Here is a 17,061-nt window from a genome sequence, read left to right on the forward strand (position 1 = left end):
AGGTAAATGCTGGAGAAGGTGTGGAAAAAAGGGTACCCTCATGCACTTTTGGTGGGAATGTAAATTGGTGCAGCCACTGTGGAGAACAGGGTGGAGGTTCCTTGAAAACTTAAAGACAGACCTTCCATATGATCCAGGAATCCCACTATCCGTATTTATCCAAAGAAAATGAAAACAGGATCTCAGAAAGCTATCTCCACATCCCTGTTCACTGTAGCTTTATTCACAACAGCCAAGACATGGAAACAACCTAAGTACCCCTCAACAAATGAATGGATAAAGGAGATGTGGTACATATCTACAATGGAGTATCATTCAGCCAGGACAAAGGAGGAAATACTGCCATTTGCAACAATGTGAATGGACCTTGAGGACATTATGTTCAGTGAGATGAGCCATACAGAGGAAGACAGATAGTGTGTGGTATCCCTTAGATGCAATAAAGTCCAACTCCCCCAAGAAACAAGAGAAACATACTCATCAGGGGCTCCTGGGTTGGGGAAATAGGGAGAAAAAAAGAATCACCATAACCAAGGATGAAGAATATGAGGAAAATGGTTAAGGCAGTAGACAAAATTGTCCACAGAGCAAACATAATAAAAACAGACGCAAACAGCAAAACTCTACCACCTGGCTTTAAGAAGAGGTACTCTAATCTTCTTACTTGCCTGCCTTAATGTTTGGGTTTCAGAGTGGGCAGAGTAAACCGTGATTTTATTTTAGTTTGGGTTTTCCTGGAAAAGGAGGTATTTGGAAGGTGCCTCTAGGAAGGGAGACCCCAGGAACAGTGTGAGGTGAATCCCCACCTTCAGGGGAGGGAGATGACAAGGTTAGGGGGGGTGTCATCCAGTCAGTGGGCAACCAGGGTCCAACTGGTCAGGCAAGGTAGGGGACAGAGGAGAACACACACCTCTGAGTCACCCTGCCCCTCGGGAGCTAGGGTCTTTGTCCCTCTGCTTAGGCAGCACCCTGGAGAGCACCCTTGGGGGGAGGGGCGTTCTCTCCACAGAAGGTCCCACCTGCCTGGAGGTGGGGTTGGGGGCCTCCAGCAAGAACACCCGCAGTGGTCAGCTTCGATGTGGACAGATGTGCTCAGAAGTGGCAAGGGACAGGGGCAGAGGCAGAGCACTGATGACATTAGCTACAGTCAGGAAAGCATCTCCAACCTAGATCTCGTGCTGACTTTAAATCTGGTCTACTATCAGTGGGGCCTGCCTCCTGACTGGAGAGGTCACAGGTACCACACAGAGCAAGAAGCTCAGCAATCAAATGACAGTCACCCCCACGCCCCCATGGGTACCCCACTGGGTGAGATGGGGCTTCTGGAAGTCCAGAGAGGTTCATGGAGCAGAGAGGAGGCTGCAAGTAGTTAGACCATCTCAGGGCCTGGTGGCCAGAAAGACCACTTCCCACAGGAATCCCCAAAGCTTTAGGCTCAAAATTTAAGAGTACGGAAAAAAAAAAAAAAAAAAGAGTATGCAAAACCATCAATCAAGGTAAGTTATTTTCAAGGACTTCCTGGGTGGTACAGTGGTTAGGACTCACACTTCCACCACAGGGGACATGGGTTTGATCTCAGGTAGGGGAACTAGGATCCTGCATGCCCCTGTGGTGCAGCCAAAAAAAGAAAAAATTGTTTAAGTTGCTGAAAAAATAGTGAAAATTAAAATTCACACTCTAAAATGCTTTTTTGATTTATACAACAATGAAATTTATTATGATTTTACTATCCTAGCTTTAATGGAAGCAAACTATTAAAAGATATCTTCAAAATCTACTTTTTTTTTTTTGCCTAACAATACTCCTAGGGTACCAGTCAGAATGGCAATCATTAAAAAGTCAACAAATAAATGCTACAGAGGGTGTGGAGAAAAGGGAACCCTCCTACACTGATGGTGGGAATGTAAATTGGTACAGTCACTATGGAGAACAGTATGGAGGTTCCTCAAAAAACTAAAATAGAGTTACCATATGACCCAGCAATCCCAGCCCCGGGGCATATATCCAGAGAAAACTATAACTCAGAAAAATTCATGCACCCCAGTGTTCACAACAGCACTATTTACAACAGTCAAGATACGGAAGCAACCTAAATGTCCATCAACAGATGAATGGCTAAAGATGTGGTACGTATATACAATGGAATACTACTCAGCTGTTAAAAAGAATGAAATAATGAATGTCATTTGCAGCAACATGGATGCAACTAGAGATGTTCATAGTAAGTGAAGTAAGTCAGACAAAGACAAATATCATATGATATCACTTATATGTGGAATCTAAAATATGACACAAGTGAACCTATCTATGAAACAGAAGCACAGACAGAACAGACTGGTGGCCGCCAAGGGGGAGGGGGTTGGGGGAGGGATTGAGTGGGAGTTTGGGATTAGCAGATGTAAACTATTATATATAGAACGGATAAACAACAAGGTCCTACTGTACAGTACAGTGAACTATATTCAATATGTCGTGATAAACCATAATGGAAAAGAATATTTTAAAAAAAGGAACATATAGTGAAAGTCACTCAGTTGTATCTGACTCTTTACAAGTCAGATACAACTGACTCCACTAGGCTCCTCTGTCCATGGGATTCTCTAGGCAAGAATACTGGAGTAGGTTGCCATTTCTTTCTCCAGGGGATCTTCCCAACCCAGGGATCGAACCCAGGACTCCTGCAATGCAGGCAGATTCTTTACCATCTGAGCCACCAGGGAAGCCCCAAAAAAGAACATATATGTATAACTAAATCACTTTGCTATACAACAGAAATTAATACAATGTTATAAAACAACTATACTTCAATAAAAAATAAAAATAAGTAAATAGTCCTGGAGATTTTACCATGGTAGTGTTTACAGCCTGATTTCATCCCTTTTTAGCAGCACCATGGTGTTTTGTTGTTCAGCTGCACCCAAATCCCATCTTTTAAAGACGATATAGAGATTGAGGAAGCACTGCTGCAGCCCACACCCTCGCATCACATCATGCTGCCTTGTACAACCTGGTACTAAGGTGTAGTCCACCCCACATCACATCACCTAGGAGCCTGTTGGAAGTGCAGAGCCTCGAGCCCCAACCCTAGACCTCCTGATTCAAGCAAAAGCAGTGGTTCTCAAATTTGAGTCCGAAACAGAATCACCTAGATAGAGGGCTTGTCAAAACACAGATTCCAGGCCCCCCACCCTCACTGGCAATCCCGGTTCTGGGGTGGGGCCAAGAACCTGTATTTTCTAGCAGGTTCCCAGGTGACGCTGAGGCTACTTATGCTGAGGTCTGAAGCGATGCCAGATGAAGCCATAGGACGGTACTTGGGGTGTCTGAGGCAGACATGCACCCCAGTCTTTTCCTCAAGGTTACAAGTCCCCAGTGCCTTACTGGTGCTTCCTGGAGAGCTAGATCTGTTTATGAAGTTACACAGATGATAAAGGAAGTCAAAAGGAAAACAAAACAAAAAAAATACTCCCCACCCTCATTCAACCAACCTGAACAAATTGAACAAACTGAATGGCTTCCACTATTCTTCCACATCCAGAAGCCTCCATCATTGCCTCTAACACTCAGTGTGAGAATAATCCCATCAGTTCAGTGTTGTGGTAGGGTGTTCCTCCAGCCCACCCAAGCAGAAGGCAGGCCTGTATTATATTCTGCAGGTTCCAGAAAAACTGCCAAAAGAAACTTCATTATAATGCTCAGCACTTGGCACATAATAGGTGCTCAGTAAATCATTTTTGAATGCATGAACGAACCCTCCTGGCCCAGGAAAAGAAAGGAAGATCCCCTGGAGGAGGAAATGGCAACCCACTCCTGTATTCTTGCCTGGAGAATCCCATGGACAGCGGAGCCTGGCGGGCTACAGTATGGGGTCACAAAGAGTCAGACACAACTGAGCAACAAACACTGTCACTGTCAAGTCACTTTTCAATGAATGAATGAATGAACCCTACTGGCACAGGAAAAGAGAGGTCAGTCACATCTTGGGGGCTAGTTTTCTACAAACGTAGGGGCTATGATGAGACCTGCCCGAAAGGAATACACCAAGTAGGTCGCATGTTTGGGCCACAAGGGGCTTTGTGTTACCCAGGCTTCTGGGCCCACAAGGCAGCTGGCTGTTACCACCTCTGGCCAATCAAGAATCACCCTGATTTCCAACCCGAAGCTCATCAAGACAAATTCACCCAGAGACCAGCTGCTCCTTTCAGGAGGGATCGGAAACAGCCCGCTACTATTTTAAAACATCCAAACTCAGCTGGTGGGGAAACCAGCACACTTCCAATAGCTTTAACCTGGAGCAATGACTCCTAGATTCTGGAAGTGGGTGCTTTTCCCACCCTACTCCTGGAGGTCCCACCCCATGGTGGCCTGAGAAGAGGGGTGGACGGGCTGCACTGCTTGTCCCGAGCCCTGCCCCTCGGACAAGCCCACATGCAGAGTCACATCTCCTTCCTCTCTTCATCCAGCTGCTAAGCTGAACTGTACAGGCACCGCACCCAACGCAGCCTGGATGGCAAGGGCGAGAGGGTATTGGAAGCCTGCATCGTGTGGATGACAGAGGCGGGGAGGGGGAAACAGGAGGCCCCCACACCTCGTTACTGCAGTTAATTCTGACTTCTGCAAACCTTCTCCCCCCACCCCATCACCACATTCACTCCTCACTCACTGGGGCAAGCAAACCTTGTCACACAGCAGCTGCCTCTTGGTGACTCTGGGCTTGGGAACAAGTTCCTACCTCCTGGAGTCCTCCTTTCCCCCACAGACTCGGAGGTCGGCGAAAAGGTGGCCAGAGAGGAGCCCAGGTGAGGGAGACCGATGCTAAGGTCTCCCTGTCTTGGACATGAATGCTCTTGAACAGTGGCCAATCGTGTCTGTGCTGGGAGTGGGGTTCCAGAACTGAGAGACACCATCCCCAACACCTAGACAGTAACAGAGTCCAAGGCCACTGGAAACCTAGGCATTACCCATCAACCACTCATCAACCGAGTCCATGCCTGTCTCCTCACCTGTAAAATGGGGACAATAATTAATACCCCCTTGTAAGGCTGCTCTGAGGAGTAACTGAGATCTCATGAGCCAAGGATCCAGCACACAGTAAATACTCAATGGGATGCAGCCTCAAGTGCCTACAATGCAGGTCAAAAGAATGCAAAGACACACTTTAGAATTTCTTATTTAGTTGCTAAGTCATGTCTGACTTTTTGAGGACCCCATGGACTGTAACCTGCCAGGCTCCTCTGTCCATGGGATTTTCCAGGCAAGAATACTGGGGTGGGTTGCCATTTCCTACTCACAAAAGAGTCAGACACAACTTAGTGATAAAACAACAACAATTTTGCAGAGGACTTCTTTAATGCGTTACATTTCTTAAACGTAGACATATATTTTTAATGTACACCTAAGCAATATTTAAGGAGTCAAAGCAATGATTCAATCACAGTATCATTTGTCAATGACAAAAACAAAAGCATGTTAGTGATTGAAAAAAAAAAAAAACCAGCAATTGTTAAAAAGCATTATGGAATAGACACGTGATGAAATTTTTTTAAAAAGCATTTTATAATTATAAAAAAATCAAAATTTTTAAAAAATGATAAAATTTTAAAATGTGGTCCCTAGGGACTTCACTGGTAGTCCAGTGGTTAGGACTCCATGCTTCTACAGAAGGGGGCCTGGGTTTGATCACTAACTGGGGAACAAAGATCCTGTATGCCACATGGCATGGTAAAAAAAAAACAACAAAAAACAAAAACATATATATAAAATAATAAAATGTGGTCCCTAGGCAGCTGGTGGAGAGAGGCAGGAACAGACTTCCTTCCCCAGCCACTTTCAGTGCTGTGCTGTGGGCCTGTATCACCTAGTCTAGAAAATACTGTGTGTGGGTTATCACAAAGGGTTCCTTCTTTTCAAACGTTCTATTTCTACTGCCAAATCAAGCTTCATCTCACATATCCCCAAAGAAAAGTCTTTGTTACTGGCAATATCTGTTTTGTTCTGCTTACTGTGTCTGTCTCCTTTACTAAACTTTATTCAAAAGTGGGCTTCCTTGAAAAGCTCTCTGCAGGCCACCTTGTGGGAGTGGACATTTAGGGCAACATCCACAAGAGGAAATGTGACCACGCCCATAAACATCAGAAGTGGTCTACCCTTCAGCTAGCTTCAGGGAAATTATCTACAGGAAGACTCACACAAGTAGGCAAAGGATATATAAGAAGATCTGTGATTGCATTCTCTAAAATTAGAAGAGAGGGAGAGAAACAAAAGAAATAGGGAAGGGAGGAAAGGAAAAAAAACACCCTGAAAATGAAAGACAGTGTTACATTTGGAGCAAGAAAAAAAATGACAGTGCCTCCATATCTGAAATTACATCATCATCTCACAATAAGAAGCGCTGACACCCATTCAACAGAGTGAGACACCTCCATCTGTGCAGGTAGGAAACAGTCTCCCAGGTAGATAGTACATGAAAAAGCAGTGTGTACTAAAAATTTCTGGGGGAAAAAATTAAATGGTGGTTTGCTTTCAAGAGGGGCTTCCCTGGCGGCTCAAGATGGTCTGCCTGCAACGTGGGAGATCTGGGTTCGACCCCTGGGGTTAGGAAGATCCCCTGGAGGAGGAAATGGCAACCCACTACAGTATTCTTGCCTGGAAAATCCCATGGGCAGAGGAGTGCGGCAGACTATGGTCCACGGGGTCAGACATGACTGAGCGACTTCCCTTTGCTTTCAAGAGTGGAAATAGGGCTTGGTGTGAAGAGGAGGCTTCTTTTTTCTTTTTTTCTTTCTTTCCCTTTTATATTATTTTTTGTAGCTAAAAAGTAAGTCAAACTCAAAGAGGGGAGGGCTTGTTGAGTGAAGGAGTCTGTGTTCTGCTCCTCAGCTCCCTGGGGTGGGAGGGGTGGAGGTAACTCTATTCTTCCCCCACATACCCCACTGAAGCCTCTCCCAATCCAATCTCTCCACTCCTTTCCTTTCACCTCCAAACAAACGACACCATCATTTCCTCCTCTTCAATCAAGACGGGATTTGTTGGCCTCCTCTCTTGCTCAATGTGGCCAAGATGGAAGATAAGGCCAGAGGGCCCCTTGGGGGCTGGGGTGAGGGTGGGGGCAGGGCAGACACAACTGCTCTGGTCAACAGCCCCCCACATTCCCTCAAGTGACCTCCAACCTGAATTCCTCAGTGTCCCCCCATGGAACTCAGAAGCTTCCACAGGAATGACAAGCACCTCGAACTGACTCTTTTATTCTAGCCAGAGTTGTAAAGGTATAACCAACATGGGTTACAGGCTCTGGAGCCTCCCACAAACTGGGCGGGTGACCCCAGACATATGTGCCCTCTTCAGCTGGTTACAGCAGCTATGCTTTCCCCTTCATAGCTTCTATGTCGACTGGAGTCTTTCACACAGTAAGTAGTCACTTCTACAAATGAGGAAAATAAAATGCTTTCAATTAAGGCTGTACTTGTCTGATGAGCCTGGTACATCTGGTCACAGTGACGAACAACACCCAGACCACACACCTGAAACCTCTGCAGACGTGACTCGGCGTTTCATCTCGCCCCCAGGTGCCGGTGGTGCTCAGGGTCCCAGGCATCGAGGGCAGAGACGGTGAGTACCAAGTCTGGCCCATGCTGGTTGCGCCATTCTACTCTAAATGACAGATCTCCCCCCACCAAAAAACCAAACCATCTCCTTCCGTGGATGGCCAGCTGGTTCAACCTAAAACAGCTAAACAAAGCCAAAAGAATATTCTCTAAAAACAGACCCATGACATTTTTCACGGGCTGTGAACTGAATATACATTCCTTTCTTGAAAGCTCTCCCCAACTCTCCCCTTCTGTCCTCTGTGTCATTTTGACCTGACACTGGCCTCAGTGACCCTGTCAACTCTTCTCAAACAGGGCAAACCCCTCTATTCTGTGTGCAGTGAGTGCTCTTGGTTCCCCGACCGGATCCCCTTGAGTGGGCCCCCACTTGCCTGGGGCAGGACAGGCCTGTAGAGCCAGTCCCACCCAAGACCCCGGTGGGATCAGGCTAGGGCCACATCCCTGCTATCCTGTGCAGTTCCCCCCTGCCTTGTAGGCTTCTCCCAAGAGCCTACCCTTCAATACATCGGTTTATAAGAATCACCATCTCAGGGACTTCTCTTGTGGTCCAGTGGCTAAGACTATGCGCTCCCAATGCTGGGGTCCTGGGTTCAATCCTTGGTAAGGGACCTAAAGATCCTGCATGCCACAACTAAGCCCGGGCACAGCCAAATAACTAAAAATAAAAATAATTATTTTTAAAAAAAAAGAAAAAGAATCACCATCTCAGAAACTGCTTGTAGGGAACCCAACCTAAAAGAATCTGGATTGAAAATAGCCACTCGTTTGCCAATATATTTTCACAAGATGGTAACGGAGCTTCTTTCTACTCCAGTTTCTTTCAACCTGGAGTCAGATGTCACATGGCTACTCCCCCCAACCCTCCACCTCACTCGCACACCCGCAATCTACTCTTTCCTTGGTGAAGTCATATCCAAAAGAGAAGTCTAATCTTTTCTTTCATCTACTTGGATATTAAGGTCAGACATTTCCAGGCTCCGGTTTCCCTGGGTCTTTTCCAAGATGTTTCCTCCTGTTCTGAATCTTTCCTTAGACGCCCTGCTCTCTCTGGGGCTGCAGAGAGCAGGAGGAGATGAGGGGGAGGGGATTCACCCCGCTCTTTGGGCCCCACCCAGCTCTGTCCAACTCTCAACGCTTTCACTCCAATTCTCACAACAAGGCTCCAGAGTTCTTAGGCAAGTTTTTACACTAATCATGGACTGGCCCGACCAGACTGGGAGCAACCACAACCTTCACTGAACTAGCTACTGTACTTGGGAAAACTGTCCACATCTTTGCTTCTGGTCCAAACACAACATTTACCTGTCACTGTCCAGAGTAAAAATCCAGCATCTGCGTCTCAACCAAAGGCAAAGCCAAGTTCACAGAATTCTGGTGAGCTCTTTGGAGCTAGTGAGGTGGTTCATATGAACTACAAGGTCAGAGGACTCCCAAGTCTTTGCTCTTTTTACCAATTATCCCTTTGGCACAGAGCTCAGAGCTCACAGGGCGGGCCTCTCGAGCCAGAAGGCCAGGTCTGTCCCTCCAGCTCCCGCTCAGCAGCATGACCACAGCTGGTGGCCTTTTGCTGATCTGCCAGCAGCTAATCTGTCAACAAGCCCTTGACTCCTCTCTCTGGTTCCTCATTACCTGGAGGCAAGTCTCCATCAGAAAATAAACCAGAGCAGGGAAAACAGGTTCAAGACATTTCCTTAATACTTTTTGTTAACCACCATAAAGAATCTACCTGCAATGCAGGAGACGTGTGTTCAATCCCTGGGTCGGGAAGATCTGGAGGCAGAAATAGCAACCCACTCCAGTATTCTTAACTGGAAAATCCCATGGACAGAGGAGCCTGGCAGGCTATAGTCTATGGGGTTGCAAAGAGTTGGACACAGCTGAACATCAGAAGACCAGAGGACTAGAACTGGCTCTGGGCCCCTTAAGAAGCTTAAGGAGGAGTCACTTTAAGAGTTAAAATTATGATTAAAAAAAATTAAAATCATTATCTATAGATTCAGTGATCTAAGAACTGTCCAATAGAGACTCAAATGCAAATCAGTTGGACTTTCCTGGAGGTCCTATGGTTAGACTCTGCTCTTCCACTGTAGGGGGTGAGGGTTCAATCCCTGGTCAGGGAACTAAGATCCCACATGCTGCAATGGCATGGCCAAAAAAAAAAAAAAATTCAAGTCACTTTGTAATTTTAGAGTTCACGATATTTTTGGTGAGAGGGCCGTACCGCCTAGCTTGCAGGATCCCTGGGATTTTCGGCCTCTCCTTTAGCAGTCACTAGAGGTCTATAAAAATCTTGCTCCTCCTTCAGGGCTCAACCAAGAGGACACCTCCTCCGAGAAGCCTCCCTGATGCCACTTTTTCTTCTGTCTGGCACACCCTCTGGCTTTCTTGGGGAGTCTAGGGTTTGGGTTCTTTCTCTCTATGTGGGCTGAGGTCTCTGGAAGCACAGAGGTGAGTCTTCAGGCCTCAGGAAAACTCTGCCAACTATTTCAACATTCACCACCTCTAATAGCTCATATTTACTAAATGCTTGGGGATTGGGAGCAGGAGGAGAAGGGGACAACAGAGGATGAGATGGCTGGATGGCATCACCGACTCGATGGACATGAGTTTGGGTAAACTCCGGGAGTTGGTGATGGACAGGGAAGCCTGGCGTGCAGTGATTCATGGGGTCGCAAAAAGTCAGACACAACTGAGCAACTGAACTGAACTGAACTGATCTAAGTGCTTACAGAGTGCAAAGCACTTTATACACCATTATTGCCCTGAAATCTCACAGCCATCACTTAGGTGATAGGTATTAAAACCCCACGCCTACTTTAGAGATGGACAAACTAAAGCAAAACAAAAGTAATTTGGACAAGCCTGCACAGACAGCTAGCTCAGATCTGGATTTCTTAACCACTATGTGACCGATTCAATTTGCAAACTCTTCCCTGAGAGTGGTCAGTCCCTCATATTTCCACTAACGGAGAATTAACTCAGTCACAGATGAGGCAGCTCCATGTTTACTCTACCTGACCGTACCAGCAGCCCACAATGCTCCCTGAGCCCCCCCCTTCACTTTGTCTTAAAGGCCAGGATCCAGGATCAGGGAGTGGCCAGAGGACCCATCAGGCAAGGAGCTGCAGAAGAAATAGGCCATGCCCTCAATGACATCCTCAGAAAAAGATGCAAAGCTGAGGAATTCTCCAGGACAACCAACGACAAATGACTGGGCAACCGATCCCCAGTTTCTCAACCCTTTGGGTTAGTTGCCTGTTAGACCAGCTTTGTAGCCACTTGTTGGGTTCACTGATAGCTGGGGCTGCCCTACCAACCACAGAACCCCTCCACCTTTCATAGGACCATCTACCACCCACAGGACATCTACCACCTACATCACCCTATTTAGGACCCTCCGTAATTACCCTACCACCAGCCACTCCCTAAGCATTCTTCCTGCTTCAACCCAAGGTGTCAGCCTGGCCACACAGAGGTCAAACTTTTACAGGTTCTCTCATGTTCAGGACTGAAATGAAAGCATTAAAGCCAGACCCCAGAGAGCATCCTCTACTGATTCCACTTTCATCACATTCAAAGCCAGACAACAGTCAGTGACGCTGCTAACATCAGTCAGGCTAACAGTGCCTCTCGGAGGTAAGGTGACAGTGACCAGAGGGGGTGCGGGGCAGGGCAGTGACTTATAGGGTCTGTCAATACTCCCGCTGGTTAGATGGGTGTGTTCACTCTGTAGAAACTCCTACATTCTCAAACTGTGCGCTTATGACATGTGTGCTTTTCTGGATGCATTGTTACATTTAAATGAAAATTTAAATGAAAATTTCACTTCAGCAAAGTTTTTTTTAAAGGGATCTCTCTGGCACAGGTGTGGCCCTCAAGGAGAAGCCTGCAGACCAGACATCTCCTACACAAAACTAGGGAGGCTACCAGCAATCAGAGATGCCGGCAGAACAGCGAGCCGGCACCCCCCAGGGCTGTCTGTGGAAGGAGCTGGTGAGGACTCAGACCCGCTGCACAAGAAGGGGGCACTGAGGAAGGCTGAGGGGGCAGGCACTTGCCCGCCCGCCTGACCTCCCGCGCCCCGACCCTTCCTCCCCACCCCCGCAGAAGGCTTGGAGAGCGCTAAGTCCGCTGAGTGTTTTCTTTTCTTTCTGAGCTCCCAGGAGGAACCAACGTGATGCTATTTTGAGACAGGCTCACTTCCCGAGAGAAGCACAAAATATCTGCAAGAGGGACCACCGGAACCGCGTTCCAGCATCAGCCCGGCCCGATGGCTGCACCTGACGCCCAGATGCTCCGAGCGGGCATCCCAGGGCACTCCCAACCAGTGACCTGCCTCCAATCGCATCTCACTGGGGGCGAGACCAGGAGAGAGGGGGGTGGTCGCGGGCCCCAGGGAGCACTGCTGGCAGGCGGCCTGGCTCCAAATGGCCCTCCCTCCGCCCCCCTCACCCCCGCCCCGCGATCCTCCCAGAAACACGGCTCTGCTCAGGGCTCCCTCCTTCTTGGCGCGGGAGCTCGCGCCGCGCCCCCTCACCTGTGTGCGTGCGCACGTGCCGCTTGAGGTCGAAGGTGTCGTTGAAGCCCTTGCCGCAGAAGCTGCACAGGTGCCTCTTCACCTGGCTGTGGCATTTGAGATGCCGGTTGAGCATGCGCTGCAGACGGAAGGCCTTGCCGCACAGGTCGCAGGTATGCAGGGCCGCATCGCCGCAGGTGCCTGTGGTGAACTGGGGCAGAGAGGGGCGTGAGGTCCAGCGCGGGGCTGGGGGGGCGGGGGGTAGGGGAGGGGTTGGCCCTGGCTTGGCCTGCCCCGCCCCCTACTAAAAATTCCCAACAGGTGTAGGCTTTGGGCAGCGGTGGAACAGGGCAGCTCCCCCTACATCCATGCTCTTGATTTCCAGCGGCGCCCCGCCCCCAGCAAGTGGGGGTGGGACCACCACCCTAGTAAGATACACTCTCTGGAAGGAGGAGGATGGTGCCCTTCCTGGCCTTAGTCCTTCCTGCTTGCTAGAGCTCTTAGCTGCCACCTCATACCCTGAGGGGGAAGCCAGTGCTGAAGATGGAAGGGAGAAAGAAGAGAGGAGTGTAGGTCTGATAACACCCCAGAGCCCCCAGAGACAGCCACAGTCAATTTCTTCCTTCCGGGCCTGCACCGAGGTTGAATCCATCAAAAGAGACTGTCTCCTCGCCCCCTGGATCTGGCAGAGCCTGTGTCACTTCCAGATCTTAAGAGACCTAGCAGCGGCTTTTCTCCCTCCTCCCTCTTGGAAGCCAGAGGCCACCAAGAAGCCGGAGCACCCCATGCTGTGAGGAAGCCCAAGCAACTCAGCGGAGGAGCAGTGAGGTGCCAGGTGTGGATAAGGGGCCACTGGACCTTCCGGCCCACCCAGGACTACCACCAGCTGAGTCAACAAACCGGCCCAGAGGAGAACTGCCTAGCCCAGCCATGCCCCAGCTCCTGACCCAGAATCATGAACAAATGACAGTTGGCTTCCGAAGGGACTTGGTCAGGATCCCACGGCTTCATTACCAGAAAAACCATAATCAAATCCCAGGTTCTGAACAGTCCGCTCCACTCTCTCAACTGCATTTGCTGCCTCAAAGGAAGAAAACAGAATCTCTAACTATGTGATGAAAAACACCAGATCTGTTATGTTCATCAAAGGTTTCCTAGATCCTTTAGAAGATGGAGCCAACTGTTCTGCCAAAATTCTATTCATAAAAGAACCTAAAAAACTTGTTTCAGACAAGTGTCATTCCCAAGAAGAGTTGGTCCCTTCCTGGCTTAACACCTTCCAAGTCTCAAACATCCTCCTTTCATCCCCCCGAGGTACCAGCTTCACCAAGCCCAGCTCACCTGTTCCCTCCCAGATAAGCTTCTCCAGGCTCTGCAGTGCCTGCCCAAACTGGTCCCGGTACCCCTAATACCAGAGCCCCTCAATCCCCAGTGTGCACACGAATCTTCTGGGGGTCTTGTTAAAATGCAACTTCTGATTCAGGACGTCTGCTGGGGTCTGAATGCTGCATTTCTAGCCAGCTCCCAGGAGACGCCACGGTGCAGTCCATGGACCACACTTGAGACATGAAGGACTGGCCTTCAGATGGTTTAGCACTTTATTCCAACTCATTCCAGAGGCTTCCATCACACAGAAGCATTTCCTCAGGGTTAACCTGTCTTCCTCAACTAAACACCTGGTGGAAGTCAGAAAGTGTCTGTGCAGGTTCCAACCCCCAGGCCCCAAGCCTAGATGGCAGCCCTGCACCGTGCAGGTCAGAAAGAATTGCTGGACAACAACTCAAAGGTAGCAGAAGGTGAAGACCCCAGAGCAGGGCTTTTCAGTCAGCCCCCTCTAGCGGTTCATTCTCAGTTGCTCCATCTTAGTCTCAGCCAACATTAATGTGTGCCTAATCCCAGACAGAGCCTGTGCTCCGAGCTGGAGGGTGCCCCGTCATCAGGATGGCTTGTCCCCAAGAAGCGGCTGGTCTAGGCACAGGCCTAGGCACAAGCCACTGCCATCTGGGAAGTCCAGGGTGCAAGAGGCTGCTCGGAGGGGCACCTAACCTTGGACGGGGGTGCCCTTGTGCAAGAAAACATGCTTCTCGGGAAGTTAGTGTCTCAGCCAAAGAGGAGGAAGAAGATGGGGGAAGGGCAAAGAAGATTCAGGAGAGGGCTGGGAAATAGGAGCTGCGTGGGGTCCGTTTTGGCCAGCCTGAGCCCTGGAGAGCAGCTGATGAAGAGAGCCGAGGAACCAGAGAAGTGGAGAAGGGCAGGGCTCTACCTGGGATCCCCGATGAACTGGACTGTCAGAGGACAGAGGGAGGTGGGGCACACTGGAAGATATAAGAGGACCACGGGGCTTGAGTCTAAAGACCTTCCTGCCTCATACCCCACCTCTGCCCTGTGTCCGCTGAAGTGGTGGGACGTGACAGAGCCCGAGGGCAACTCCACTGTGCCCAAGGCTCTCCCGTCACCAGGACAGGTCATGGTCTCCCCCTCGTCCACAGTGCCCAAGTCCCCATTCTGGTCACTGCCTCCATTGAAGGGATGTGAAAAAGACAAAATATAGCCCAAATCTTGGCAAAGGGTACTTGGAGCTTCTCAAAGCCAATTCTACACAGGAAGAAGGTCATTTGAGAGGTCGCACAGCTAATAAAATAGAACACAGGCAAATGACCCTCGTCATTCTGATTAGAAACGTGAAGAAAGGGAGAGCTGTTTTCTGAAAGCCCTGCCATCAACGTGCCTGGGGAACGTGCCGACCACAGTTCCAAACTGGACTCTTATTTACTTTAATCCTCTCAGTAAATTCCTATTTTTAAAATGCTCTGCATGCAACATAGATACCTCCTATGACAGTCCAGGGTGGAAATCTGATATCAGTGACACTTTTTAGTTTGAAAAGAAGAAAATGCTGAGGGCAGAGGGGAGGGGGTCAGTAACCACTGAAGGCGGTGCAGGGCCAGCAGGCCATCTGAGCAAGATATAGACAGCTTTCTAACCTTGGGGAGCAAAGAGGAGTGAGGGGACTGCAGAAGGAGGGCACCCCATTCTCAGGGAACTTCCCTCTGGTCTTCCCAAAGCAAAAGGAAAAGTTCTCCCCTGAGCCTGAGCGAAGGCACCGTTCCCATTTCTCCACGTTTATGCACATCCCCATTTCACAATATGGAAAACAGAGTCACTGCTAAATGCTTATCCAGAGAATCCCCAGAAAGGACCACTTGCTGCCTGTAAACGTGTCCTGAGCAGTCCAGCCCCAGACAGTGATGAATTGTATCCAGAGCCTCTGAAGAGAGTCTCTCTTTGAAAGATGTAAGGTTAATTAAAAGGCAAAAGATCATGGCTGATAAAGCCAGCTTCTGCCAAACTAGTTCACTTGTCAGAAAGAAAGCACAGGATTTTCCTGGCAGTTCAGTGGTTAAGACTCCAAGCTCCAATGCAGGGGGTACACGTTCAATCCCTGGTTGGGAAATCAGATCCCATGTGCTGAACGGCCAAGAAAAAAATTGTTTTAATGACAAAAGAGAAGGAAAAATTCCTTCATCAGAAGGAAAAGAGAGATGCCTTATTAGTCAGCCATAAGAAAGAATGAAATAAAAAAAGAATGAATGAAATATTGCCATTTGTGGCAACATAGACAAAACTAGAGATGATCATACAAGTGAAGTCAGAGAAAGATAAATACTATATGATATCACTTATATGTAGAATCTAAAAAGTAATACAAATTAACTCATCTATGAAACAGAAACAGACTCACAGATATAGAAAACAAACATAGTTACCAAAGGGGAAAGAAGGAGGGGAGGAGGGATAAATTAGGAGTATGGGATTAACAAATACACACTACTATATATAAAATATATAACCAACAAGGATTTACTGTATAGCCCAGGGAACTATATTCAATATCTTGTAGTAACCTATAAAGGAAAAGAATCAGGAAAAAAAATATATATGTATATATATATATACAATGTCTTCACCATACCTGTAAAACTAACACAATGTTGTAAATCAACTATACATCAATTTAAAAAAAAAAAAAGAGAGAGAGAAATTCCTAAGAATTCTGCAGAAAAACATTTGGAGGATAAATTTCTAAAGATGAAATTTATCCCACAGAGCGCACTTCACATATGCCTGGAAATTTGGTCTGTGATAGCAAAAGGCTGGAAAACTACCTATATGTCCATCAATAGGGACTTGTTACAAAATAAAAAAAAAAGATGGTAGGATCATATAATGAAAGCAGCTAGAAAAAAAGACAGAAGACTGACTACCAGCCACCTGAGTAAGCCCTCCTGGATATCCAGCCCAGGAGACTCCAGTCCCACTGGCATCCGACTACACCCGCAAGAGAAACCCCAGGCAAAACCCACCCAGCTGAGCATAGTCAAGCCACAGAACTAGAAGATATTGTAAAACATTATACCAAGCTACTAAATCTGGGGTTATCTGTGAAGCAGCAGCAGATCACTGGAATGGTAATAGATGTATCACATTCTCTTAAGATTACCATATGTGTGTGTGCTAAGTCGCTTCAGTCGTGTCCAGCTCTTTGCCTCCCCATGGACTGTAGCCCTCCTGGCTCCTCTGTCCATGGGATTCTCCAGGCAAGAATACTGCAGTGGGTTGCCATGCCCTCTTCCAGGGGGGTCATCCCGACCTAGGGATCGAACCCCTGTCTCCTGGGGCTCCTGCACTGCAGGTGGATTCTTTACCACTGAGACACCAGGGGAAGCCCCAAATGGGATTAGATGAGCTCTTTTCTTAAATTCAAATCCTGCTCTACCACTCAGTCTGGGAAGTAGGCAAGTTACTCAACCTCTCTAAGGGTAATTTCACACCCCTCCCCCCATAAAATGTGGGCAATAACGATACTTGCCTCTTGGGATTGTTAAGGAATACTGGTTGCTCGGTAAATCGTAACTCTTAGAGTTTGACAAGTTCCAG

At 48.1% G+C, this 17,061-nt stretch overlaps 1 protein-coding gene across 3 annotated transcripts in view; it reads right to left on the reverse strand.

Annotated features, from left to right (window-relative positions):
* OVOL2 (ovo like zinc finger 2) overlaps positions 1-17,061 on the reverse strand; it is a 29,312-nt gene that overhangs the window by 5,861 nt on the left and 6,390 nt on the right. For all 3 annotated transcript variants that reach the window (XM_061126412.1, XM_061126411.1, XM_061126410.1), the window contains one exon: positions 12,145-12,334. In XM_061126412.1, the coding sequence (XP_060982395.1) occupies positions 12,145-12,334 (190 nt within the window). The remainder of the gene's footprint in view (positions 1-12,144; positions 12,335-17,061) is intronic.

The sequence above is a fragment of the Dama dama genome, chromosome 23 (assembly GCF_033118175.1).
Source record: "Dama dama isolate Ldn47 chromosome 23, ASM3311817v1, whole genome shotgun sequence".
Taxonomy (NCBI): Eukaryota; Metazoa; Chordata; class Mammalia; order Artiodactyla; family Cervidae; genus Dama; species Dama dama.